This window comes from Myxocyprinus asiaticus, chromosome 30 (genome assembly GCF_019703515.2).
Source record: "Myxocyprinus asiaticus isolate MX2 ecotype Aquarium Trade chromosome 30, UBuf_Myxa_2, whole genome shotgun sequence".
Lineage (NCBI taxonomy): Eukaryota > Metazoa > Chordata > Actinopteri > Cypriniformes > Catostomidae > Myxocyprinus > Myxocyprinus asiaticus.
The window spans coordinates 12,857,545-12,884,681 of NC_059373.1; the positions used below are offsets into that span (position 1 = coordinate 12,857,545).

The following is a 27,137-nucleotide window of genomic DNA, read 5'->3' on the forward strand; positions in this document are numbered from 1 at the left end:
CACATGATGATCATGATGTTTTCAGTGTATGAGTGCCCAGCTTCACACATTAAAGCGCACCTCACTTGCGGATTATATATTTATTAATATCACATAGGCCTTCTACAGTTTCATTTTCACAGCAGAACATGTTGCAATTGTAATTTGTGCATTCAAACATTAATTTTCATCCAAATATTTAATATTGCATGACTTTCTGCATTTTACAGCTAATGCCATTTTTATAACTAGATTCCATAAGTTTTTTTCCCCACACTCATGTGGTAGGCTAATCGCGGCATAAGATGACTCCGATCGTTGAATTATTGAAAATTAATTCACATCCCAATGTATTAAGGCCAAATATATATTTATATATATATATTTAACACTATCAATATATGTCCGAGCAAAGCAGCGAAAACAGCAGATGAGCAGAGAATGTATGTGACAGGGATTCATGCACAAACATATTTTCCAGGACAAATAATTATTTTCCAAGACATTTAGGTATTTTTAAAATTTTCCATGACTGGAAAACTGCATTGCAAAACTCCAGGTTTTCCAGGATGTGTGGGAACCCTGCACTTTGATCAATGATAAGTGATAACCTTCTAAATTAGGAATGCAAGACTCCCAAACATATATATATATATATAAAAAGGCTTGTATAATCTTAATTACCCCATTTATAAGGGTCATGGTAGAACCTTAAACAGATTAGTGACTGATTTTAATACAAATATGTGATCCACAAAATCAACTGAAAAATGTAAAAGCTAAAAAATAAACAAGTGTGCAGATATTTGGTTATAAACGGACAATAAATAACATGCCTTTAAGAAAGAACAGGCCACAAACAATGGCTGCTAGGAGCCAACTTGACTTTTAATTATTTTCTTTGTATCAGAGGCATTTGACAAGTGGAGGTGTGTGAGGGCATACAAGCATGGTTGGAGGGGATGTTGCTTATGCTGAAATCGGACCACTTTTCTGGAACTATTCAGAATCCTGGAATTCCACATCACATTCCCACTGAAACATGTCTCACCACACAACACAGGCATGAAATGAAATTGGATCAGATCCCAGTCAAAAAAAAATCAGAAAAACTGTAGCATCCATAAGACATGAAAAGGGTAAAACAAAGACTTCATTGTTCATATAAGCAAGAAAGCAGGTCCTTGAAAACAACTTTTTCTAGCCATCATTAATCAGATCCTAAATTAAACAGTTTGACCTTTGATACAATACCTATGCAAGAAATAAAGCCCAAGGAAGCCACACCACCAAACCAAGAAGCAGAAAGAAAAAAGCAATAAGGTGAGGTTTCAAATCAGTTAGCAGAGAATAAATTGCAGGCAAAATAAAACAATTTCTCACTCTTCTTTAAAGTCTAGCCATACATTTTTTTTTTTTTTTTTTTAAATGATATATTTTTCTGTGAGGAAAGGGGCAGGTGGGCCATGACCCTATAGATTGTAACACATAGCAAAATGCCTTTAATTTAAATACTTTTCTAATAAGAGGTAGATCAAAAACGGTGTAGGAGAAGTGTGAGAAAAAATTACACGATCACTTGTGCCCCTCCGGTCAGCGCCAGGCGCGACGCGCATACCCAGTGTGGAAGTGTTCGCGAGGGACTTGAGGTATCGCTGCGCGCGCTGGAGGCGTAAAGGTGAGACGGAAAGAATTCCTCCCTTCCACCCTTTCCTCAGCTGAGGTAGACAATGTTCTTACTAGTGTGGAAGCATGGATGTACTCTTTTTACCACAATCAAATCATATTTACATTCCGCATGAAAACAAAGGAATATTGGTTTTCTCCGTTTCTGTATACTAATTTTTTTCTGGCTAATGTTCATAATATATATTTTTTTGCTTTTTTTTTTAAATATTTTTTACTTTGAATGATAAACAAAATATATATAAATGAAACCATATGCGCGTCCATCTGTTACGGCTTGTTAGCCTACAGACGCACCTTTGACTATTGTGATCTACGCGAAAGCATCAAAACAGTGCAACTCCCCGACCCCTGACATGCATTGACTGATGCTAAACACTGAATATCTGTATGAGGCCCGGTTTGATGCAACCCCGCCTTGGAACGCAAAAAGCCCGTCCCAAAACGTAATAGAGCGCATTATTTAAAAAAGAAAAAGGAAAAAAAAAAAAATATATATAGATGACCGCGGGAAAAGAAAAAACAACCTCAACCAGGCTGACCGTTATTTTTACTATGATAGACAACAAGTCGCGCAGAAGATGAGGGGGAGGGGGGTGTCAAAGAGGTTTACAGCAGGATTATGATCATCCCTGACCTCTATTGCTTGCATCCAACCCTAGCTGAAGTGTAATGAAATGCATGTGAAACTTTTGCTACCGCCAAAACAGTTATTAGTATATTAGCTTGTCTGTAAGCGGCATTGCTGCAGTATGTAAGGTTGGCATTGTAGTTATCATTACTTTGATGGTGTTTCAAAGGGTGGTGGCTCCTCAGCGACACTGAGGCGCTTTTCTTTTCTTTCTACTTATCTGTAGCTGACGTAGAAGCCCAAACTCCACTCTTCTCGATGGCGCATATACTTATATACAGTTATTCATTGTATGCGTGGCAAACGGTAGGCGGAGTTCAGGCTTCCTTTGTTGACTACAGAATAAATTTTACAATTTTCTTAAAAAAATAAAAATGTTCAAGAACTATTAGCTTTATAAAGTATACAAAATACCACAAAGCAAAATAATAAAAAAAAAAAGAACAGAACATTTTTTCAAATATCATTTTCTTTCTTTTTTCTGAGGTACTCTAGCCTGAGGTAGATCGGTAAAAATGCATATTAACTTGGTTTCCTGACCAACACCAATCAACACTTCCCTCAGTCACAAGTGGCAGTGTTGCTCCACCTTCTTTCATAATTTCAAATATGTATATATATCTCTATTCATCTATAAAATGCATCAGAATTTATAAAATGCCAGTATGGATACCAGGACACCATACTTCCAACAATAATGGTCCCCCACCTCAACTCTTAAACCCCACCCCCATATCACCCATTCCTTGTCCATAAGAACAGGCTTGAAACGCCTTTTACACCAAAAACTCAATGCTGCATTTCTCAGTGAACTCAAATAACGAAAAGTTAACATCTTTCAATGTAGGCCTGTGCAGTTACCATAAGGCATTGGACTTAAGGGCTAGTTTTCCTAACTTTGTTTACTGGCATATTTTGTTTGAAAGGGGGGAAAAATTAATGTGCTCAAATTGAAAATTCAAGAGAAATGGGTGCAAATGTGGGCAGGGTTGTAAGGACATTCCCTGACCCCTGAGATGGGCGTGTCCAGTGTCCTGTTAGTCTCCCTAGAAGTCATTGTGGCTCTATTTCCGCCGGGCGACTGGTGGACCTGTGGCTGAGGGTTTGGGCTGCTGTTGCCGCCTCACCTGAGAAATAATCTCCTGGATCTTTCGCTGGGCCAACTGAGAGATGAAAAACAAAAATGGCAAAAATGTATACTCCAGTACCAAATAGCAAAATACCATAAAACCTGAGACACAGATGATGCAGTTACAGTATAGAGTGTAAAATGCTCAAATCACCTGGCTTGCATAGAAGTGGCCTGTGATTTTTACTACTACTTGGTCATTTTCATCAGGCGACTGGTCCCGTGGGACAACCACCTCAGCACTGGTCAAGTTCTGAAGTTCATTCACCTAAAAAGAAACAAAAGATCACCTGTGAACATGGCATCATCCGTAAACACACATGTATCGAAAATTGATGCTATAAGACTGTATGTTTATAGTTGCCAAGCAATGTTGCAATTAGAGCTGGGTATCGGAAACCACGATTAAAATCAAAATCAAATCACTTTTATTGTCACACAGCCATATACACAAGTGCAATGGTGTGAGAAATTCTTGGGTGCAGTTCCGATCAACATAGCAGTCTTGACAGTGATGAGACATATACCAATTTACAATAAACATCAAATTTACACGACACAAAAGTCTAATATACACATAATTACACACAACACAATATACAAATAATAACACACTGTACAGTATACAATACACAATATAGATACACATTATTCAATAAAGTATACATAGTATATATAGAATGTACAGTAGGTTGTATTGTACTGTATTGACATTCATGCTGAGAAAATAATATAATAATATAATTTATGACAGTCTGGTGTGCGATATAAGAGTAATAAATTGCAGTGCTGATGTATTTGATCGTGGGAAATCAAGAGTTCAAAAGTCTGATTGCTTGGGGGAAGAAGCTATCATGAAGTCGGCTGGTGCGGGTCCTGATGCTGCGATACCGCCTGCCTGTTGGTAGCAGTGAGAACAGCCCATGGCTCGGGTGGCTGGAGTCTCTGATGATCCTCCGAGCTTTTTTCACACACCGCCTGGTATATGTGTCCTGGAGGGAAGGAAGCTCAACTCCGATGATGTGTCTGGCAGTTTGCGCCACCCTTTGCAGTGCTTTGCGGTTGGGGGCTGTGCTATTGCCGTACCAGGCGGAGACGCAGCCAGTCAGGATGCTCTCTACAGTGCGGGTGTAGAACCGTGTGAGGATGTGGTGGTTCATGCCAAACTTCCTCAGCCGTCTCAGGAAGAAGAGGTGCTGATGAGCCTTCTTCACAACGACTTCAGTGTGGATGGACCATGTGAGTTCCTCAGTGATGTGGACACCCAGGAACTTGAAGCTGCTGACTCTCTCCACTGGTGCTCCATTGATGGTGATGGGACTGTGTTCTCTGTCTTTTCTTCTGAAGTCCACCACAAGCTCCTTTGTCTTACTGACGTTGAGGGAGAGGTTGTGCTCCTGACACCAGTGTGTCAGAGTGTGCACCTCCTCTCTGTAGGCTGTTTCATCATTGTCAGTGATCAGACTTACCACCATCGTGTCATCAGCAAACTTAATGATGGCATTGGAGCTATGTGTTGCCACACAGTCATCTGTGTACAGGGAATACAGGAGTGGGCTGAGAACACAGCCCTGTGGGGCTCCAGTGTTGAGGGTCAGTGATGAGATGTTGCTGACTATTCTAACCACCTGGCGTCTGCTTGACAGGAAGCGAGCTGTTTAAGCCTAGAGCCTCTCATCAAGCTTGGAGGGCACTATGATGTTGAATGCTGAGCTGTAGTCAACAAACAACATTCTCACATAAGTGTTCTTTTTTCCAGGTGGGAGAGAGCAGTGTGTATTGTAGATGCAATGGCATCATCAGTGGAGTGGTTGTTGCGGTAAGCAAACTGCAATGGGTCTAGAGAGAGAGGCAGCACAGAGCAGATGTAATCTCTGATTAGTCTCTCAAAGCATTTGCTGATGATGGGGGTCAGAGCAACAGGTCGCAAGTCATTTAAGCAAGTGATTTTTGATTGCTTTGGAACAGGCACAATGGTGGACGTTTTAAAGCATGTGGGGACTACAGACAAAGAGAGGGAAAAGGTTGAAAATGTCCGTAAAAACACCAGCCAGCTGGTTCACGCACGCTCTGACACTGACCCTGATGAATGCCGTCTGGACCCGCGGCTTTGCGGATATTCACCCGCCGGTAGGATTGGGTTACATCCGCTACAGAGACGGAGAGAGAACTAACCTCTGTAGCTTGGCCGCGAGAGCCCTCTCCGCGAGGGCAGTGTTATTTCCCTCAAAACGAGCATAAAAAGTATTTGCTCATCCGGGAGAGAGGCAGCGGTGTTCATGGGAGTTTTTATTCCCTTTAAAGTCCGTGATGTTAATTCCCTGCCACATTCTTCTAGAGTTGGTGGTGTTAAACTGTCCTTCAATCTTGTTCCTGTACTGGCGTTTTGCTGTTCTGATAACTGACTTGTTTATGCTCCTCCGCATTCCCGGAATTAAAAGCAGAGGTCCGCACATTAAGTGCCGCGCGAACGTCGCTATTAATCCATGGCTTCTGGTTGGGATAGATCCGTATTGTTCTGGTCGGAACGACGTCCTCTACGCACTTTCTGATGAAACACGTTACGCTATCAGCGTAAAGCTCGATGTCGTCATCAGAGGCGGACCGGAACATCTCCCAGTCCGTGTGATCAAAACAGTCTTGTAGCGTAGAGTCTGACTGGTCCGACCAGCACTGGATCCTTCTGAGGGTGGGTGCTTCCTGTTTCAGTTTCTGCAAGCAAGCGGGCAGAAGCAGAATAGAAGAGTGGACCGATTTGCCAAATGGTGGGCGGGGGAGGGATTTGTAGCCATCCAGGAAGGGAGAGTATCAATGGTCCAAAACCCGGTCCCCTCGTGTGTTGAAACTAATGTGTTGGTGGTATTTTGGTGCGACTGATTTGAAACTGGCTTTATTAAAGTCCCCGATCACAATGAACGCGGCCTCGGGGTGCGCGGTTTCCTGCTTGCTTATAGTCCCGTACAGTTCCTTGAGTGCCCGGTCTGTGTCGGCTTGTGGCGGGATGTACACAGCAGTGATAATGACCGCTGTGAATTCCCTCAATAGCCAGAATGGTCGACACAGAAGCATGAGAAATTCCAGATCAGGAGAACAGAAAGACTTGATAGAATGTACGTTCCTCTGATCACACCAGGATTTGTTGATCATAAAACATACATCACAACCTCTGCTTTTACCTGAGAGGTCTTTCGCTCTGTCCGCTCGGTGCACGGAGAACCCCGCGGGTTCAATAGCTGAGTCTGGAATCTCCGCAGACATCCAAGTTTCTGTAAGACAGATAATGCAGCAGTCCCTCGTCTCTCATTGGAAAGAGATCTGCGCTTTCAGCTCGCAGAGCTAGTTATCCAGAGACTGAATATTTGCCAGTAGAATACTGGGTAGCGGGGGTCGATTTGCACGCCATCTTACTCTGATGAGAATGCCGGCTCTGTTTTCCCTTTTATCCTGCGTGATATATTAAATTGTGATATGCATTGTATCACAATACATAACATCACTATACCAAAATTGGATCGTGATTGAAACTGCACCAAATGTGTGAGAGAATCCCACCCAGCATGTCTGTTAGAGAAAGAGTGAATCATGTGGGTTCAGTTTAAATCTTCAACACCTCATAGGAGCAGATCTAGTTGTTTTACATGTTTTTCGCCATCAAGGGTTGCAAGGCGTTAAAAAACAAACAAACATAAAATCAACTCTAACCGCACTGCGAAACACCAACCTTAGAGTTTATGCACTTCCATTATTAAAATGTTGGGCATGATATGAATACACAGATGAATATACAGTATAAAGGAGTACAGGAATAGTCATGTAAAATGTATAGCAATATGTGATTGTATCAGCACAGTTGAGCTTATAGGACTTGATAGTACAATCCCTTAGAATAATCAACACTTTCTTGATATCTTTGGGGTAGGGGAACTAACTTCATTGGGGTCATCAGGTGGGCACCCTCCTTCCTTGATGTTTCGTTGATAAAGCCCACGACACCTCCAAAGGGCTCAACAGCGACACCTGGCATCCCAGGTGCGCCCCCCTCCGCTTTTACCCCTCTTGGTCATTTTGCAGCCCAGTTGGGATCCTTTTGTTTTAACCATAGCCAGTTGCTGCTTCGCTCAGTAGCCTCTGACAGCGACCTGACAGCTTGTCGTAAAGCCTGCTCTCTGACTCCCAACCCCTTCAGCAGCCTAGTTGTTGATGTAGCTACAAAACCTCTGCAACCAACCACTACGGGGAACAACTGGGTTCGCCAGCCCTGTTGTACTGCCTTGGCTGCTAGGTCTGAGTACTTCAGCCTTTTACGTTCATACGCTTCAACTGCAGCCTCCCATGGCACAGTTAGTTCCACGATGAACAGACTTTTGCGAGGTTGACCACAAAATCAGGTCTGGCCTGAGATTAGTTGCAATTATCTCAGGCGGAAAGATGAGCTTCTGGTCTAGATCAACCAGCATTTTCCAGTCCCGGGCAGCCTCCAGCAGGGTTGATTCCCTTCTTGCAGTTGGCTTCACTGGAAGTTGTCCTGCTCTTATGAAGGTGGTGGTTTTTGAGAATCTAGGTATTGTGGGTGAGAGGGCATTGGTAGTAGTTCTCATTCCCTCCATGGTAAATCGCCAGTTGTCTCAGGACCTGGTTGTGCCTCCAGGTGTAATGGCCTTAGCCAACGAGGATGTGCCTTAGCATTGCTGGGATTTGACAGAGAGGACATGATGGATCTTCTCCAACACACTGGTTTAGATTCTTGGGTGTGGGAAGGACATCTTAGGTGGCTCTAATGATGAAACTAAGTCCACTTCCTTCCATCTCCCAAAGATCCTTCCAGGTGAGCTTAGAATGCTCCAGATTTTCCCAGTTAGTCCATTGGCCTGTTTGGACTGCGAATTTGCCTTTATGCATCTCTCTGCCGCCTCCTGCTGCCAGACCTCGGCTACTACCAGCTTTCTTCTCTGGGCGGCTGTCGCCTTGTGCCATATGGGTCTTCTTGAAGTAGTTTCTGATGGTTTTAAGCATCCCGAAAAGCCTGGAATACCAGCTTTCTGTATCGACGTGTCAACAAAATTGTTATTTTTCAGGTATGTTGTCATCCTTTGAGCAACAATGCTAAAGAAGATCTTCCCTTCAACATTCAAAAGGCTGATTTTTTTGTGGATTTTTCCCCTTTTTCTCCCAATTTGGAATGCCCAATTCCCAATGTGCTTTTTAAGTCCTCGTGGTCGCGTAGTGATTTGCCTCAGTTCGGGTGGCGGAGGACGAATCCCAGTTGCCTCCGCGTCTGAAACAGTCAACCCATGCATCTCATCATGTGGCTTGAGCGCATTGCCACGGAGACATAGCGCGTATGGAGGCTTCATGCCATCCACACTCATCTCACCACGCGCCCCACCGAGAACGAACCACATTATAGCGACCACGAGGAATTTACCCCATGTGACTCTACCCTCCCTAGCAACCGGGCCAATTTGGTTGCTTAGGAGACCTGGCTGGAGTCACTCAGCATGCCCTGGGATTCAAACTAATCGAACTCCAGGGGCGGTAGCCAGCGTATTTTACCACTGAGCTACCCAGGCCCCCAAAAGGCTGATTTGCCGAAATTGGTTGATGTTCGAGACATCCTTTTCCTTGGGGATTAACACTCCCCCTGCTCTTCGCCATGCTTTTGGGATGATTTGCTTTTTCCATGCCACCTTCATTTGCCTCCACAGGAACCATAGGACATCTGGAGCGTTCTTGTACAGCCGGTATGGAACTCCGTTTGGCCCGGGAGCTGAAGCTGCCCTTGCCTCTCAGAGTTTTCTCGACGTCGCTCCACCTTGGCGGGCTATCATCCAACTGATGCTCTGGCTGAGGAATGGGTGGCATGTCTGGAGGTATCACCCCCTGCTCATATCTCTGGTTGTCTGTGTGCGTTTCTTTCAGGTGGTCCTCCAGCTCCTTCTTTGGCACCTTAAGTGACCCACTCTTTTCCTTTGAGAAGAGACCTTTCGCAAATCTGAAGGGATCTTTGTAGAAGGATGTTCTTGCCCTCTCCTTCTTGCGTTGAGTTCTGATATTTTCTGCTCTCCTCAGTGTTCCCAGGCGTTCCTATAGGCCTGCTTGCAGGAGGTTTATGCCAGATCTCTCCTCCAATGAGGACGGCATTAGTTGCAACTTGTGGTCACAGAGTCAGCATTAAAGGCCCCGTATACTTCATATGGAATCGAAGAACGAATGGGTGCGGTCATTTCGAACAAAAACAAAGGTGTTATGGAGAAAGTTTTGGTGGTTCATAACAGCTCGGTAGAGCGAACATTTAAAAAAACTTCATACCGGCTGCCAAACACCTTCTTAATACAATTGGTACACATCATCGGTAGATGTGACCTGGAGCTCCACCTACTTTGTGGCTCACAGCTTACTCCGGTTGCGTTGCTCAGTCAGCTAAGATCACTCAAGATGAGTAATTAACGAGCTGTTGTAAATTGACCTACATCTGTACGATCTTTCAAGACACTTTCCAAGAACATGTAATGCAATTTCTGTTTAATTAGTCTACAAAAGTAATCAAATCTACCCAAAACACTCTTAAGCACCCATTAACTGTTTTTTGATATGCTGCTTCACTCATGTGGCGTCTGCAGCCGAAAGCCACACACATCTGGCCAAAGTCAGATATGCCTCTATCATCATTCTGTGGTCTGTATTTTGCCCATTGACACTTTTATATGCCCATCTTGGCAGTAGTATCAGTGTCATCATATTAAATAACAGAGTGCAACCAGTGCATATTATGGCCACGTATAGCATGATAGCGCATTAGCGCCACGAATGCAGAATGTAAACATGACAAATTACACATTATCGACAGCAAATATATTACTTTAAATCATCATAGAGTGGTTATAACAGCTTATTCTACAGATTTTATGTAAATTCTATTCATAAAATGAGGCAAGAAGTCATAACACATTTTAAATGTCACATTAGTTATGGTTTAACATGTCCTCATATTAAAATACTCCTCTAAGCACCTCCCCCAGCAGTGTGGCGCAAACAGTATAACCATTGCTCAGCTGTTTTTGTCTTCTTTTTTGGCTCCAAGCAAAGAACGTCACCTTGAGTATACCAGGGCCTTTACTGTCTATCAGCAATTTTGTGATGTACATTTCCAAAGCTTTCCAAAGTTGAGTAGTGCAGTGCATGTTTACCGTTTTGCCACCCTTGCCAATGACTCTGCCGGCAGCGAACGATGGCACTTTTATGTGAGCCTCTAATTTAACCTCCTCCTTCGGTCCAAAAAAGTTATCTTCTTTTAACTTCCCAAAGATACGTCCCTGAGCCTGACAAAGACAGCCCAGGAAACCAGAGTATCAGTAACTCAAACAACCATATATATATATATATATATATTATATATATATATATATATATATATATATATATATATATATATATATATACATACACACACACACACACACACACACACATATTTAAACAATGACTTGATCCTAAAAGGTTCGACAGTGTTTTACCTTGAACTGTGCCTCTGGTGGTCCAGAAATAATGACCATCCTTTGCTTGGTGTCAATTCCATCAGCGGGGGCAATCTATCAAGAGAAAACGTCAGCTCTTTAACTTCATTTTCAGTTGACAAGATCAGTTTAAACATAATGGTTTGCAGGTGTGTCAGCATTTGATTGACCTTAATACGGGTACAACAGTGAAAAAAGGTTAAAGAACAGGATTTATGAGCTGAAGGATCTCAGTAACCATTCAAACCATTCTCTTGCCCATCACTTACTTTGATTGACGCACCAGCAAAGCGACTAAGCTGTTTGATGTGCTGGCCCTGCTTGCCGATAATAGCACCAACTGCCAGAGCAGGAATAAAGAGATGCACGGTCTCTGATTCCATCTGCGGCTGTGGACACAAATATACCAAAGAGTTATTACAACACATTCAACAAAAAATATGATTTTATTGGACACGCGTCCAGAGAACATATGACAGGACGACAGACAAAAAATGTCTCGCTATGTGATTAAGTCCTGGGGAAAAATACCTTTGGAAACATTCACTCACACAATCAAATAACTAGCCTGTTCCTCCAATTTCAAACCGTTCACTCTAAATGGTCATTTTATGTTAAAGGGGTCATTTGAGAAATCATATTTTCTTGATCTTTTGAGATATGAGTTTCAAAAGTCATTTTCATTGTACAATAAACTCAAGATATAAAGATATTTTGAAACAAAGATGCAAAAACGGCTCAGATATTCTTAGATTTCTGATGTCAGAAAATTGGCCCTTCCAGTTACGGTGAGGTAATACAAGTAGGATAGATACCATTACTTCTAAACTCCAGCAGCAGTAATAAGAGTAAAATGTGTAAAGGTTAGCCAAATGTTGGGTTGTTTTTGACTGTGTGTAGCACCTGCCACTCATATCCTTAAAAAGGATCTCAGCATTAGAAATGAACAGCTCAAGTTTAATTTTAACATGGTCACTGATTATTTTATAATCCTCTCAAAATCTAATGCAGACTTTACAAAGAGGCTGTTATTTAAGAAGAGCAGTTAAAACTATATGACAAAAGAAAACCCACATCCTGAAGAGTAGCAAATTGCTGTTGCTCATTTCACATGCAAAGGGGATATTTATTAAAGCACAGCAGCCACACACACACAAAAAAAAACGCCTGTTTAGTTCAAAGGGTCATAGAAAAGGCGGAAAATGGTCTGTTTTGGTTGCAAAAAAAAAAAAACCACCACCTTCTGTTACCTTAAAAATATTATCGTGCTCCTTTAACAATCACGTCTATAAAATACTTGATATGAACTGAAAAGAGAACTTGAATTGGATGATACAAAATCTTGGGCACAAAGAACATACAAATGTAGATGGAGTATAGATTCTACTTCCGACAACTGTCTCTCTGAAAACACTTGGGCTAAGAATAAAAATAATATCGAAGCCAAAACACACCACACACACACAGCTTTGTTTCGAGGACATCAGACTTCTGTTGATTTCATAAAAGGCTAATGATAATTTCTATACCCTAACCCTACCCCTAAACCTTATCCTCGTAGAAACCTGTGCACATCAGTAGATTTCAGGCTAAACGTGATTTGGCTGATTTATGGACCACCTCAAATGTCCTCACTAGTGGGTTTTTAACAAGTTTCACTATATTAGTGAGGACATTTTAAATGTTTTGGCACTCACAAATATAGTGGAACCCACACACACACGCACGCACGCACTTCATCCCAGTTTATGAGGTTAGTCTAACTCTACTCCATGTTATTTATACCCTTCGCCTCTCAAACCAAACCAGACAACATTTATTCCCATCCTTCATCACACGCAAAGCACTTTAGGTCTACATTTACGGACTTTGTGTGTTAAACAGACACCCAGCATTTCAGCAACTCGGTTAGCAGGAGGATTCAGGCACGCCCCCTGGCCAGCGACTATTTATTTGTCCCCTTTAGCCAATCCAGTAACGAGCAGCCAAGCCATGCAGGGCATGGTGTATATAGAAACTTACAGACAAGACTGGGCTGCTGCTGGAGGAGAGTGCAGAGGCCCATAATGGCACCTCACCCCCAAACACGCTGCACTACGAGAGAAACATACACATTAACACACACTCCCACACACACAAACCTGTGCACCGTGCACTCCTTGTTCTCTTACTATGTGATACTCATTCGCACCACAAGAACATACAGTACATGTACACACCAGTGTCAGAAATTAACTTTTGAGGGGCAATCTTTTCCATGCGGAATTGATTTTCTGGGAAGTTTCTTCCCTTTATGAGGGCATTTATTTTCCAACACACAGTATACCACAAAGTGTGTTGTCCATTTATGTCAAATACTTACATTGATTCAATGAACTGAAATGGTCAACAAGGTATTTAAACCCATAACAAGACAGGCCAAGAATATACCACGCTCAAGCACTGGTACTCGTCAAAATGCTCCAATACCAAAAACCGATACCATCTGATGTACTAATTTCATAACGTAAACATTCAGCCCACAAATAAAAATCACGTTATGTCCTAGTGAGATTGTTTAACCGCAAAAGCTGCGATTTAATGAGATAAATATATAGTTTGCATGTAATTTAAATGAGAGCGCTTGTGAATGTGTGGAGACAGTGTTGTGCTGACGCCGGCTGCACATACCTGTTAAAGCTCGTCCTGGCTCATACAGGGAAAACACCATCATGAGCAACGCACGCTCTGTTTGTAGCAGATGACAGTAAACAGAGTGCAAATTCACGTTGTAGCGTGAGTCACATACAGAGTACATACTTATTTAATTAAACAGCAGCCTTTTGCAGTTTAATAATCACTTTGAGTCACATAGTGACCAGTTTTTCCAGAGTAGGAAGCTGCCGTCATGACGTCAGAGCTCTTTGGTCAAAACAACACAAACACTTCAAAATAAAAGCTCCTTCAGAATTAAAGGTAAATTTATAGGAAAAAAGTATGACAGAAATATAAAGTTAGGTTATGTAATATTCACTGTAATACTACTACTACTACTACTACTAATAATAATAAGTAGTAATTGTATTTTACTTAAGCAGTATCTAATATCTGTGACGCTCTGTTATGCTGTACTTTATTTGACAAAATATAACTCCAATGATGTATTTTGGATTGTGCTGTGAGGTTCTGTATATAAGCACTTCATTTGATAAAAAAAATACAATTTTATGTTGAAAATTAATTGTTAATATTTTCATTTGATTAAAATGTTAATTAACTTATTTAAACACAATTTTGATTATACAATTGAAATAAACTGTTGGTATGGAGCTTAGGAAAAAAAAAAGGTATCAGACATCCCTAATATGAAATATCAAATGTTATATAAGATTCACTACAATCTTACTTTATATATCTGTGGCATTTTTGCCCACACCCCTGGTTAATTTCTGACCCTTGTACACACATTCACACAATCTAATGTAATTGTGTTACCCCAAATGATTGATAAGCAGCTTGAGCCCCAGCTGGAGGTCCTGAAACCACAGAGGGCGACATCCCTCCACTTCCAGAGCCAGGGAAAATACCCAACGCATTCAGACTGAGCCCAGGAATCAGGTTAGATTGTAACTAGAGGGGAAAACATTTTTTATAAGCTATTATAACATAATTTAGATTTAGAAAAAAATAAGCTATTGTTGTGCATGATTGCGGATGGAAATTGAACCCTAATAATTGTGTTGTGGGCTTACATGCATGGCAGCAACGTCGTTTTCGTAGGACTCGCGGATTTTCTTCATGATTTCTTCTTCTGCTTTTGCACAAGCCTCTAATGAACCCTTAACAGTAATGGTACGCTCTGGGTTATACAGGGTCAGATCCTGCAGACTAAGAGAGAGCATGAGGGGACAAAATGAAAAAAGGTGAATGAAGAGGTGAATAGGGAAGTGGAAACAGATACAGCTTCAATGTTACATATTTATGATGCGATATCCAACATTACAAATGAAAGGTTCCATGAAATAGCTTAAAGGAATATTCCGGGTTCAATACAAGTCAAGCTCAATCAACAGCATTTGTGACCATACTGATTGCCACAAAATTAAATTTTTGACTCGTCCCTCCTAAAAAGAAAAGCAAAAATCTGGGTGAAAGTGAGGCACTGACAACGGAAGTGAATGGGGCCAAATTTTTGAACGTTAAAATACTCACCATTTCAAAAGTATAGCCACAAGACAAACAATATGAACATGATTTTAGTACGATAAAATCACTGACTAACCTTTCCTGTGTAAAGTTATAGCCAATAACAACTTCGTTGCCATGACGATGTAATGTCAACAACCCCTGAAATGACTGCAAAAATTAGGATTTAATTAGGACATAATACATGAGTTAACAGAATTAATGTAGGTGCTTTTATCAAATAAGCTTCACATTTCCGCCTTTAAACTAAAAATTGGCCACATTCACTTCCATTGTAAGTGCCTCACTGTAACCCAGATTTGTACTTTTTATAAAGGAGGGACGAATCAATTACCGTTTGTGGTAACCAACATTATGCTACAAATGCTGTTGATTGAGTTTTACTTGTATTGAACCCAGAACATTAAGTTCTGTATTATGTTTATGTTGATGCATATCCTGTTGAAAGTTGGGGTGGGACATATTTAAGGGCTCCCTTGCCTCCCCCCTTATAAGGCTTTTAGTTTACATCATATAAACCATGATTTGCTACTTGCTAGTTAGTAGCAAGTGGTATTTATAATTTAATGAGGAAATTTTCAAGCAGAGACTGAAAAAAAATCTACTTACGGTGAGATTGTGATCTTTGTGTCAGTATCTTGCTCAATTTTCTTTAAGTTGCGTCCCTCTTTTCCAATCAGGCGGCCCACAAAATTATTATGAGACAAGATCTTCAGAGGAATTTCCTCAGTGCTGTGTTTGAGACAGCAGGGTACAGTATGATCTGATGTGTATGACTGAACATGCAAAGTTGAGTGTAAAAATTGTTTGATAAGTCTGTAATGAGGTAATATGACAAACAGAATCAAAAAACTGTATTATCAGTTAAATGTGGGCATGAAATGTGTAGTGAGTGCATTAATCGCACATCTTGGTGTCGATTGCCTCTTTCTGCATGATCTCCATGATGTTTCGACAGGCAGAACTGCAGCCCTCTGGTGTGGAGTGAACAGTGATGGGCTTTTCTGCTGCTCCTGCATTCTCCTTACGGTGGATATCAATCCTGTGAGCACATACACAACACATAAGCAACCAATTAGATTAACCGATGGATCCCAATTTGTACATTACCATGCAAACTTTCAAACAGTACACTGTCAGCACACAAAGGATGGCTACTTAAAAACGAGAAGAAAAATCTACTAGTTGCACGATCCCTATTTTACATGACTGTAAACAATAATCTTTAGTCAGCTTATAACTACAAACACCACACACACACACACACACACACACACACACACTAAAACTGTATTCTCACTTTGAGTGCGTTTGCTTGGTTATATTGCGAATGGTTGCGCCCTCCTTGCCGATGATAGCTCCCACAAACTGTGTGGGCACCAAAATGCGCAGGGGCACGTCTGACTGTAGTTTAGGTCTAGCACCCAGATTGGGAGAGCCTTGGCGGGGTGGTCCACGTGGGTTGAAACTTCTTCTGCCACCCATCGGAGTGGGGTCGGCTGCTGCAGTCTCATCAGGGATATAGGAAACCTTTAGTGCGTAGTTCTCCATTAGGAAGCCATTTAATTTGTCCAGTGCTCTGGAAAAGTGAGTAACAGAGGGATGGGAAACATAAACCGAGACACATTAACAAACACAATCCTTTCAATTTAAAAGGTATGTAATTTCTGCAAAAAATAATAACAAAAAGGTTTCCCGAACACTCTTCCAAACACTCCAACTCATGGCATTGGTTGAACACAGCAACCAGCCCGACAGCATTTGACATCGATAAAAAAATTATACTTTATCTTTAAAGGAGTAGTTCACCCAAAAATGGAAATTCTCTCATCATTTACTCACCCTCATGCCATCCCAGATATTTTTTTTTTTTTTTTTTTTGTGGAACACAAAGATTTTTTAAAAGAAAATCTCAGCTCTGTAGGTCCATACAATGCAAGTGAATGGTGACCAAAACTTTATATGTGGTCTTTGTGCTTTTTGGAGCTTCAAAGTAGTCCATACCACTGCAGTGTTTAAATCCACGTCTTCTGAAGTAATCTAATCGGTTTTGGGTGAAAACAGACAAAAATATAACTTTTTTCACTGCACATCTTGCCATTGCAGTCTCTAGGCATGATCATGGTTTCAAGCTTGATTACACTTCCAAGTGTATGACGCATGTGCGGACTACTAGATGGTGCTAAAAAGTGTAATCAAGCTTGATATTATCATCACCAAGGAGACTGCTGAAATTACATTTTGGTCTGTTCTCACCCAAACTGATTGGATTGCTTCAGAAGGCTTGGATTGAACCACTGGAGTCGTATGGATTACTTTTCAAAATCAAATCACTTTGTCACACAGCCATATACACAAGTGCAATGGTGTGTGAAATTCTTGGGTGCAGTTCCGATCAACATAGCAGACGTGACAGTGATGAGACATATACCAATTTACAATAACATCAAATTAACACAGCACAATTTAAATGTCTGATATACACATAATTACATAACATACACTGTACAGTATACAATACGCACAATATAGATACACATTATTCAATAAAAATAAAAAAATATATAAACAAGTATATATAGTATATAATGTACAGTAGGTTGTATTGTACTGTATTGACATTCAGGCTGTCGGTTGATAGTCAGTTGTTAAGAGAATATAATATAATAATAATATAATTTATGACAGTCCGGAGTGAGATATAAGAGTAGTAATAATAATAATAAAGTGCAGTGCTGATGTATTTTGATCGTGGGAGATCAAGAGTTCAAAAGTCTGATTGCTTGGGTGAAGCAGTAGTCATGGAGACTTTTATGCTGGCTTTGTGCTTTTTAGAGCTTCAAAGTTTTGGTCACTATTCACTTGCATTGTATGGACCAACAGAGCTGAGATATACCTCTGAATTTTTATTTGTGTGTTCTGCAGAAGAAAGTCATACACAACTGGAATGGCACGAGGGTGAGTAGAAGACAGAATTTTCATTTTTGGGTGAATTATTCCTTTATGAACCCAATTTTCTTATGTTTACAAACTGATGCTTGTAAAGATACATTCACTGAATGAAGAGACACAAAACTGAGCAAACTGAAAGTAGATACAAAACACAATATTTTGTATTCGTTTGAAGAATATAGTATTATAAAGAATAAAAGCTAGTAAAGATTCCCAGAAAACAGAATAAGCTGAATTTCAAATCTAAAAATATAGTATTTCATTACATATAAACAAGGTTTTTTGCATTATACCCCAGATGACTGAGACTGGGGAATGAATACCATCTCTACTTCTGCACTTGCCTCCCAAACAGGACACTTGTAAAACTTAACTGAAACTGATGGGGGTTTAAGGGCATGGGGCTTTAATGTGATGGAGTGTAGGATCCCTTTAAACCCACCAAATCTATTCCACTGACATCAACTCGCGGACGCTAACAGGAACGACTATTATGTGCAAACAAAATCGCTGTAGATTCCTTTGTCCAAGACTTTCCACTCATTTACCAGGGGCTACTTCACTAATCTCTGTGACTGCTCTGCAGTTCTTGTAATCAAACAGTAGGTGGCACTGAATGAGTTATTATAATTGCTGAATAAAACTAAACTGCAGTGCATGAAGAACTGACAAGTTTTGCATTTCACTGCAAGACATGGGATAGAGGGGGTGATAGAGTTGGACGAATCCAATGCAGAAGGTACTTACTCTCTGGCTTGGTCCTTGGTGGCATATCGCACGTTGACAACAGCAGTCTCTGTGTCCGTGTTGACTGGAGATACCATGACAAAACAGAAAGGAAAGATGGGAATAGAGTTAACTAATCTTTTAATGTTACAGATAACAACTGAAGTGACAATCTGCAAAAGTGTGCCCTACCTTGTTCACAGCTCTCCACTGTGCCGTACTGTGCTAACAACCCATCCAGAACCTGTTGGTGACAAGCAAGAGAAACGTTGGGATTGTGCCGAAGAGCAACAGCATAAGAGACTAGACATTGTGGTAGGGGTGCCACAACTTCATTACTAGGACTGTTTTACTCATCCTTTGGTGTACAACCAGGGTACAAAATTAACACTCGCCAAGTGGTAACTGAAAGTAAAAATTGGCTACGGTGAGTATATAAAACTCAATACTCACCAGTAGGCTGGCAACTATTATGATCTACAAAATAATAATGGGTTAAATCAAATTGTAAGAACTATAGTTTCACCCTTGCTGATTCAGATATTTAAATATTCAAAAGTCAAGGCATACAAAACCATCTACTAAAGATGTTGCCACCTGTGCTTCTTTAACCTCAGAGGAAAATGTAATCACAATATGTCCTTCCATTTTTGGGTAAAGTGAGAGATGGAGACTCATTTACGATACTGTGAGTGACAATGACCTGTGCTACCTACACTAACTTACAAAAGAATAATTAAGTTGCCATAGGGATGAAAAAAATAAAAAAATAATAATACAGGGATCAATATAAGGATGGTCCACTGGCCCAGGGCCATTGTGAGAAGGCCAGTAGATGGAACAGTCACCCAATCAGGCAAGTACTGCGTTGTCACTAAATATTACATTAGTTTATCTTAATGTGCTTTTATGCCATGCAAACTCAAATATTTGGAATTCGCCGATGTATTAAACCTCGTTGCAATTTCTACCAATTCACACTTTCACCAAGGTAACTAAGGTATATAGCTGGCTATCATATGAGTTTTAGCCAAAATGGTATCAGTAAGAATTGGCCAAAAAAAAAAAAAAAAAAACACACACACTGTTCTTCACTGTACACCATTATTTTCCAGCAAAGCTAGTTTTTGTTAAGAAAACATAACATTTAATGAAATTTACAAATATTATTCCTGGCACAAATACATACAAAAATGCATTGTTAAAAATGCAAAAAATATTTTTTGGTGGTGGGGCCAGTTAATATGTTGGCAGGGTGAGTAAAAATCTTAACTACTGGACTGACTGGGCCAGCAGAAAATAAATCTGTAATGTTGAGCCCCATAATACAAAATACAGTTTTCTCCTACCATTGGCAGGTGTGGCAAGAATTGCATGTTGGACCCTCTGTAGAACATATTGAACACTTGATTCAAGTCCAGTGAAAATAACTGCTTGCCTCTTGGTAATTTGGATCTTAATTGAGGCTCTCAAAGCAACTGAAGTAATTTTGGAAGTGTTAGGGTAATAGTAATAAAAAAAAAAAAAAAAAAAAAAGTTTACTGTACATTTTTTATCATTACAGTCCGATATACACCTCATTCAACTGTTCTACAGTACTTTGCTTTCACCACGCCTTCTCTGAAGGAGCCATGCAGGCATAGAACATTGAACATGGGTGAAAAGACGGGGGGCTTTCAAACACACAAGCCCTCTATTGGTCACACATTCTAATGCCTTCAACCCCGCACCCACCACCACTTCCCTTCTCCAAGTGTTGCTATTGGTTGGCGCCTGCATTACTATGGAAATCCCAGCAGCCATTGGACTTCTACTGCCATTGGCCACACATCCAGTCAGTCTTTGGAATCCTGACCAATAAGATGAGTTCCTTCAAGGGTGAAAGAGGAAGGGGGTGTGCTTGGCTTGCAGGCACCATGCAGTGAGGGGAAGGGGGAGTGGGGTTGATCTACACATTCTGGGCGTCCACACACGGAGTAGGCCTGCAGCCAGACAGGGCAGCCGGTTAACATCCAGGCCCAGCGAAGCTTGCCCGAGCCTGGTCACACAGCAAAACGCACATCCCCAAGCTACGCCATGACATGGATAACACACATTCCAAGATCTCAACCTTATATGAATGCCTCAACATGTGCCCACAACACACAAACCTCCCACAATTACATAACTGAACACACAAATTTCAGGTCACAAAAAAAAAAAAAAAAAAAGGAGATTAACAATCTCGCTTAAGTAGGTACTTGACATTTTCGCAGGATGACACCAGTGACTGGATTTATAATAAGCAAAAAGAGGAAAAAATTAAATTATGCTTAGATATAAACAATATAGTTTACTTTGAGTCCACAACAAATTAATTACATTGAGTTTAAAAAATATATATTTTTTTGTACATCTGGCTTGTAGCAGAAAAGTTGACATTCCGTCCGCACACTAACATAGCGTATCCAAACCAAAAACCTTGCGAACATTCTTTAGTGCAGGTTTTAGAATTCTAAATAGCAGACCAAACTAATTTTAACCAAATTTGCTAATAAAATTACATATCGAAAGGTATGCTGAAATATTACAGGCACATTTCTATCCTTGTCATTTCAAAATGAGGGCATTGGCCAAGCACTGGTTATTCATTTACTAGACTATTGATTTGCATTGTAATATCTGCACTTCATGTAACAAAAAAGAAATAAAGCGGGCCTTTATGAAGTTGATAAATAATTTGCTTACTTGCTCGTCACAACAATTTACACAGAATTCTATGGGCAAATAATAACAGCAGTGCAAGCATAAAACTAAAATTCACCACCACTGGGCAACAACTGATTAGACATGATTCATCAGACGGATCATAAATACAAAAACAGAATTGACAGCTAACACGCACAATTGAATATGTAGTGTGCATGTATGACGCATATGTCCATTTCTGTCAATGTATCATTTATTTCTATTTTATATGTACATCGTTAAAGGTAATAACTGTGCAAATATTATTAATTGTTATGAGAGAACAATTAGGTTATATTTAACCCTAAAAAATAGCAAAAATATAAAAAGGCACCTCAAGTGTTATTTAATTGCCATTTCCAACACATTAGTCCCACATAATACATCTCCATATTTTTTTTTTTTAAATATTGCTTTTATTTTCAAATTTAACAGCTTGTAGAAAATCAAGATACCAATGAACAGATAGGAATATTATGCGAGTTGATGCCATACTTTATATACAAAATCACATGCCCTCAGTATTTCCAGGAAAACACTTTTTTTTTGATTTTTCACAAAGATTTGACTGACTCCCCAACCCTTTTAAATGTTTGTTTCCTCCAGGATACAAAAGCCTTTTTATGGTTTAATGACTCATTCAGGGAATTAGCCCATTTAGGCAAGCCTAATTTATTCTGTTAGCATAGCCTGAACTGAGAATATAGGTCTAGGCGGGTCTTAGTCATGAATTACAACCAATTCCTATGATTAGAGCAGTTTTGTGGACTACTGCAAGGGTCTATTCATATTCACCTAAATGCGCAGAAAAGAGAAAGAGTGACTAGCAAAGCGAGCATCTCTTGCGAGTTATCAGAGGGGTCAGTGGGATCTCGTTGTGAGCTCAAATGTGGAGTGGGAGGACAAAGAGCAGTGTACTGGGGCACACTTGCGAGCACTTTTGACGATACATTGATTTTGTAAGTGAAGCACAACAATGTTATTAACATGAGCTCCAGTAGGCTAGTAAGGTGTAAATGGGATTTTTATTGGAACATTTTGCAGTCAGAGCGAGATCCACATTATACTAGTCAAGCATCCAAAACGAAGAAATCTGAAAACAAGTCAGATATTAGGCATGCAGTTTGTGAAAAGTTAATAGTGCGCAGATAACAGAGATCGGAAAGTGATAAATGGTCAGTAGCTATTTTATGCTGTCTTATCCTTCAAGAAAATGATTGCAATGCTTATAATGCTTTGTTGTTAATGACAGCAAAATACTTAATCATTGCATTAATTCACCTCTATATGCTTTTGCAAAAATATGCAAGCACAAATCTAGTGGACATTTGTTTGATGGCATATTAAACAAATGTGTGTAGAGTAACAATTTTGTGAAAGCTACAGTTTCTTTAACTTTCATAAAATTCAGAGTTTCCAACTTTAAATTCTGAGTTAAACAAAGACAAACCATTTTTACTATTCAGAAACTCGTAATTACAGTAATTCTGAAATTATGTGAACGCAGCTGTAGATCAAAATCCAAATGTTTTTTCCAAGCCTTCCATCAGTACTATAATTTTTGCAACTCTAGATCACATGAGGTGGCTTCATGAAGCTCGAACCACAGAATTCAGATCACAAACACACGGCTGCTTTAGAGTGCTTGAAAAATCTCTCTTTTAGTTTAATCAATATGAAGGGTAATTGCTTAAAAACACTCAAAATATGTATTTGTTGGCCTTGGAGAGTGCACGAGCTCATGCAGTCCAAAACATCAAACTCTGGGACATTACTCAGGAAGCTGGTGGTTCAAATACCAATGCTGTGGAGATGTTGTAGTGAGCCAGCAAGTCACAATACTGCTCCAACATTGTGCACCTTGTGCCAGTCCCTTTACCCCAGGTTACTGAAAAAGAGATGCACTTACTTCCCACTGCATGTGAGGTGGGATATTCCTAATCTGCAGCTTGCAGCTCCTGCAAAAGCATAAAAAGAGAGATTACACAAATTATACAAGGCAATCACACCGATTGACCATATCTAGATTTATTACAGTCCATATTCTTGCAAGCCACATTCACATCTGAAGGAAACATTCTGGATTAGAATCCGACAAGGAGCATCACATGAGACTTCTTTAACAGAACAATCCCTCCCAATTAACCAAAATGTAGATTCAAATTAGTCAAATCCATAAAATCCATTGATAATCCACTGAATGTAGAGGAAACATTTGAATCAATATCTTCTAAATGCAGCTATTCTGTAAGGCAGTGGTTCTCAAAGTGTGGGGTGCAGAAGCCTGCCACGTTCTCAAATCTCATTCACTTTAATCAGAATGAGCTTTACTGCAAAGTATGCTTAAAACAAGGAATTTTTCTTTGTGACAGAAGCTTCCAGTGCAAACAATACAGCAGCAAGACAGAGATAATAATAATAAATAGAAAAAGCCAATAGAAAATAAGTATATATATAGAAATAATGAAAAAAAGAAAAAAAAACACAAACACAAATCTGTTATATACAGTGCAAGGGAATGTAATGTAGAAGAGGTAGGATATGTTAAATATAATTGACTAAACTGCGTATTGCATGTAATTGCACAATGGGGCTGTTTTAACTGTTCATGATATGGATAGCCTGAGGGAAAAAACTGTTCCTGTGCCTGACGGTTCTGGTGCTCAGAGCTCTGTAGCACCGGCCAGAAGGCAACAGTTCAAAAAGGTAGTGGGCAGGGTAAGTGGGGTCCAAAGTGATTTTTCCAGACCTTTTCCTCACTCTGGAAGTGTATAGTTCTTAAAGAGAGGGCAGGGGGCAACCAATAATCTGCTCAGCAGTCTGAACTGTCCTTTAGTTTTCTGATGTTCGATTTCATAGCTGAACCAAACCAGACAGTTATAGAAGTGCAGAGGACAGACTCAATGACTGCTGTGTAGAACTGGATTAGCAGCACCTGTGGCAGGTTCAACTTCCTCAACTGGTGAAGGAAGTACAACTTCTGCCGGGCCTTTTTCACAATGGAGTCAATGTGGGTCTCCCACTTTAGGTCCTGTGAGATGGTAGTGCCCAGGAACCTGAATGACTCAACTGCTGCCACAGTGCCGTTTAGAATGGTGAGGGGGGGTCAGTGTTGGGGTGTTCCTCCTAAGGTCCACAATCATCTCCACTGTTTTGAGCGTGTTGAGCTCCAGGTTGTTTTGACCACCAGTGAGCCAGCCGTTCAACCTCCCTTTTGTATGCCGACTCATCGTCATCTTGGATGAGGCTGATGACAGTAGTGTCATCTGCAAACTTCAGGAGCTTGACAGAGGGGTCCTTGGCGGTGCAGTTGTTGGTATACAGGGAGAAGAGTAGTGGGAACAGCACACATCCCTGGGGGGCACCAGTGCTGATCGTACATGTGCTGGAAGTGAATTTCCCCAGTCTCACTAGCTGCTGCCTATCCATCAGAAAGCTGGTGATCCACTGATAGATAGACATGGGAACAGAGAGCTGGGTTAATTTATTCCATAGGAGAGCTGGGATGATGGTGTTGAAAGACGAACTGAAGTCCACAAAAAGGATCCTTGCATATGTCCCTGGTCTGTCCAGATGTTGCTGGATATGATGGGCGATATGACCAAAATCCTATATAACGATATGAATAATTTTAGATCACGATAACGATATTAGTTAAATTTTTCTGAAAAATCAATACAATTGTATTATATATCAAGCCATGTCGCAATGTGTAATTGAGTAACCCAGTCAATGAATTAAATACTTTATAAATGAAAACTTCATTTTATATAATTTTCTCTTTATTTTGAACTTGATAAACAGTCAAAATAAATGCCACATTTCAGTCTGATGATGTGCACCAATTTTCTTTTTCTTCTTATTGTTATAACTTTCCTCAAGAAACTTAATATATTCTCAAAGCAATGCAAAAAGTAATAAATGAAAAAAATATCCATAAATAAAACACTTTGTCTCTTTGTGTTTTTAGTAATCTCTATAAAATAAAATATCTGAAGGAAAATATGGCTGGTTTGATTCCTGATATCAAACATCATTTGAACAATTTTAGGAAGAGTTTTGATGTGTATTTTAAAAACCCACTTGACATCGAGAGAAACCAGAATGAGTAACGGGTGTGATCTGTGCTTTTTGTCACAGGAGCACAAATGAAAGGACTTGAATGACTTCAATACTCGTACGCACTTGCGCGTTTCAGACTGCGTGTGCAACACTCGCACAAAACACAGCTGCGTGTGTTTGGATGGGAGGCATGTTTGGAGCGCGGGATGAATGTCATTGAATTTGCTTTGATGGTGGCTCAAGTGAAATTTCTTGCCGCAGAAGCAGATTCAGTGTAATTTTTTTCTTGCGTTCTAGACCAGCTTTTCATCTAATGACATGTGCAGCTGTCAGTGAAAAATTGCGTTTCATTATTTCCATCAGTCTCACGTGAAGCCCTGACCACTGATATATACACGCACACGGATATTGACATACACAATGTACAAACCTTGCAAATCTCCGTTTTCTGCTCGGTATCGCGTTTTCTAAATCCAAACCAATTCCACACCACAGAGGACGCACTTTTTGCTTCATAATCTCTCATCTTCTTATTCAAATGAATCTGAGGTACGAGCAGTCCCTCCGCCTTCCTCCATTTATACGTCAGTGTTTAATGCGTACGTGTTATGTGCTGTGCAATTTTGCATTACCGCGATATAGACGATAATCCAAAATGTATACCAGTTGGCAAATTTCTACTGGTTTATCATGTTAACCAGTATATCGGCCACCCCTATGCAATCCCAAGTTGACTGCATCATCCACAGATCTGTTTGCTCTATGAGGAGGAGGGTGGTTGCAGAAGATGTTGGTGTTTGTGTGAAATGAAGGTCAGAGTGGGTGTGGGGTGAGGACTGGGCTTTTCAAATCTACAGTAAAACACATTCAGGTCATCAGTCAGCTGTTGATTCCCTACAGTGTTGGGGGATGGTGTCTTGAAGTTAGTAATGTCTTTCAGGCCTCTCCACACTGATGCAGGGTCGTTAGCTGAAAACTTGTTTAACGTATTAAACAAAATTGTGACAATACACGCAAGAACCAAATGCACACAATTGTGTTTACTCCGTTTGATTTTGCCTCATTTCTATGGGTGGAAACGCATAAGTGAAAGCTAGTTATCTAAAAGCAAACCACTCTTTTATAGCTTTTGTAAGTGGTAAAGAAAACCAATGCTTTTGAGCTTATATACTGTGAACAAAGCTATAGAACTGACAATACTGCAAGTAATTGGAAAGACTTAACTGCATACTGCCATCCTTGTAGGATGTGCACAGTGAAGATACACTGGTGTTTTAAAATTAGGCGTACATTATTTATACCTTCTACACAGTAGCTGGGATTCCATCGAAATGTTTTGCATTTTCTTAAGCGCGTTTCTAAAAGTTTGACTTAAGAAAATACAAATTGTTGTGCGTTTCTATCCATATGTAATGCACATTATCATAAGGGAGCCGCCTCGTCATGGAGAAGCTGAATGACCTCCCTGCTTAGAGGAGAGTCTTATTTGCAAGACTGGAGCAAGTATCTAATTTTAAGTGTGTAATATTTGATATAATGGGGCTGA

The 27,137-nt window shown here is 40.2% G+C and overlaps 1 protein-coding gene across 3 annotated transcripts in view; it reads right to left on the reverse strand.

Annotated features, from left to right (window-relative positions):
- Positions 1-72: 72 nt before the first annotated feature.
- LOC127421294 (insulin-like growth factor 2 mRNA-binding protein 3) overlaps positions 73-27,137 on the reverse strand; it is a 38,975-nt gene continuing 11,910 nt past the window's right edge. For 2 of the 3 annotated variants that reach the window (XM_051664203.1, XM_051664205.1), the window contains exons 3-16: positions 23,439-23,487; positions 18,995-19,046; positions 18,824-18,887; positions 16,425-16,703; positions 16,032-16,166; positions 15,734-15,856; positions 14,671-14,806; positions 14,414-14,548; positions 12,962-13,033; positions 11,209-11,328; positions 10,940-11,014; positions 10,613-10,744; positions 3,580-3,693; positions 73-3,459 (exon numbers count right to left, since the gene is read on the reverse strand). In XM_051664203.1, the coding sequence (XP_051520163.1) occupies positions 3,361-3,459; positions 3,580-3,693; positions 10,613-10,744; positions 10,940-11,014; positions 11,209-11,328; positions 12,962-13,033; positions 14,414-14,548; positions 14,671-14,806; positions 15,734-15,856; positions 16,032-16,166; positions 16,425-16,703; positions 18,824-18,887; positions 18,995-19,046; positions 23,439-23,487 (1,585 nt within the window). In that variant the 3' untranslated portion in view covers positions 73-3,360. The remainder of the gene's footprint in view (positions 3,460-3,579; positions 3,694-10,612; positions 10,745-10,939; positions 11,015-11,208; positions 11,329-12,961; positions 13,034-14,413; positions 14,549-14,670; positions 14,807-15,733; positions 15,857-16,031; positions 16,167-16,424; positions 16,704-18,823; positions 18,888-18,994; positions 19,047-23,438; positions 23,488-27,137) is intronic. The other variant, XM_051664204.1, reaches the window with a different exon arrangement.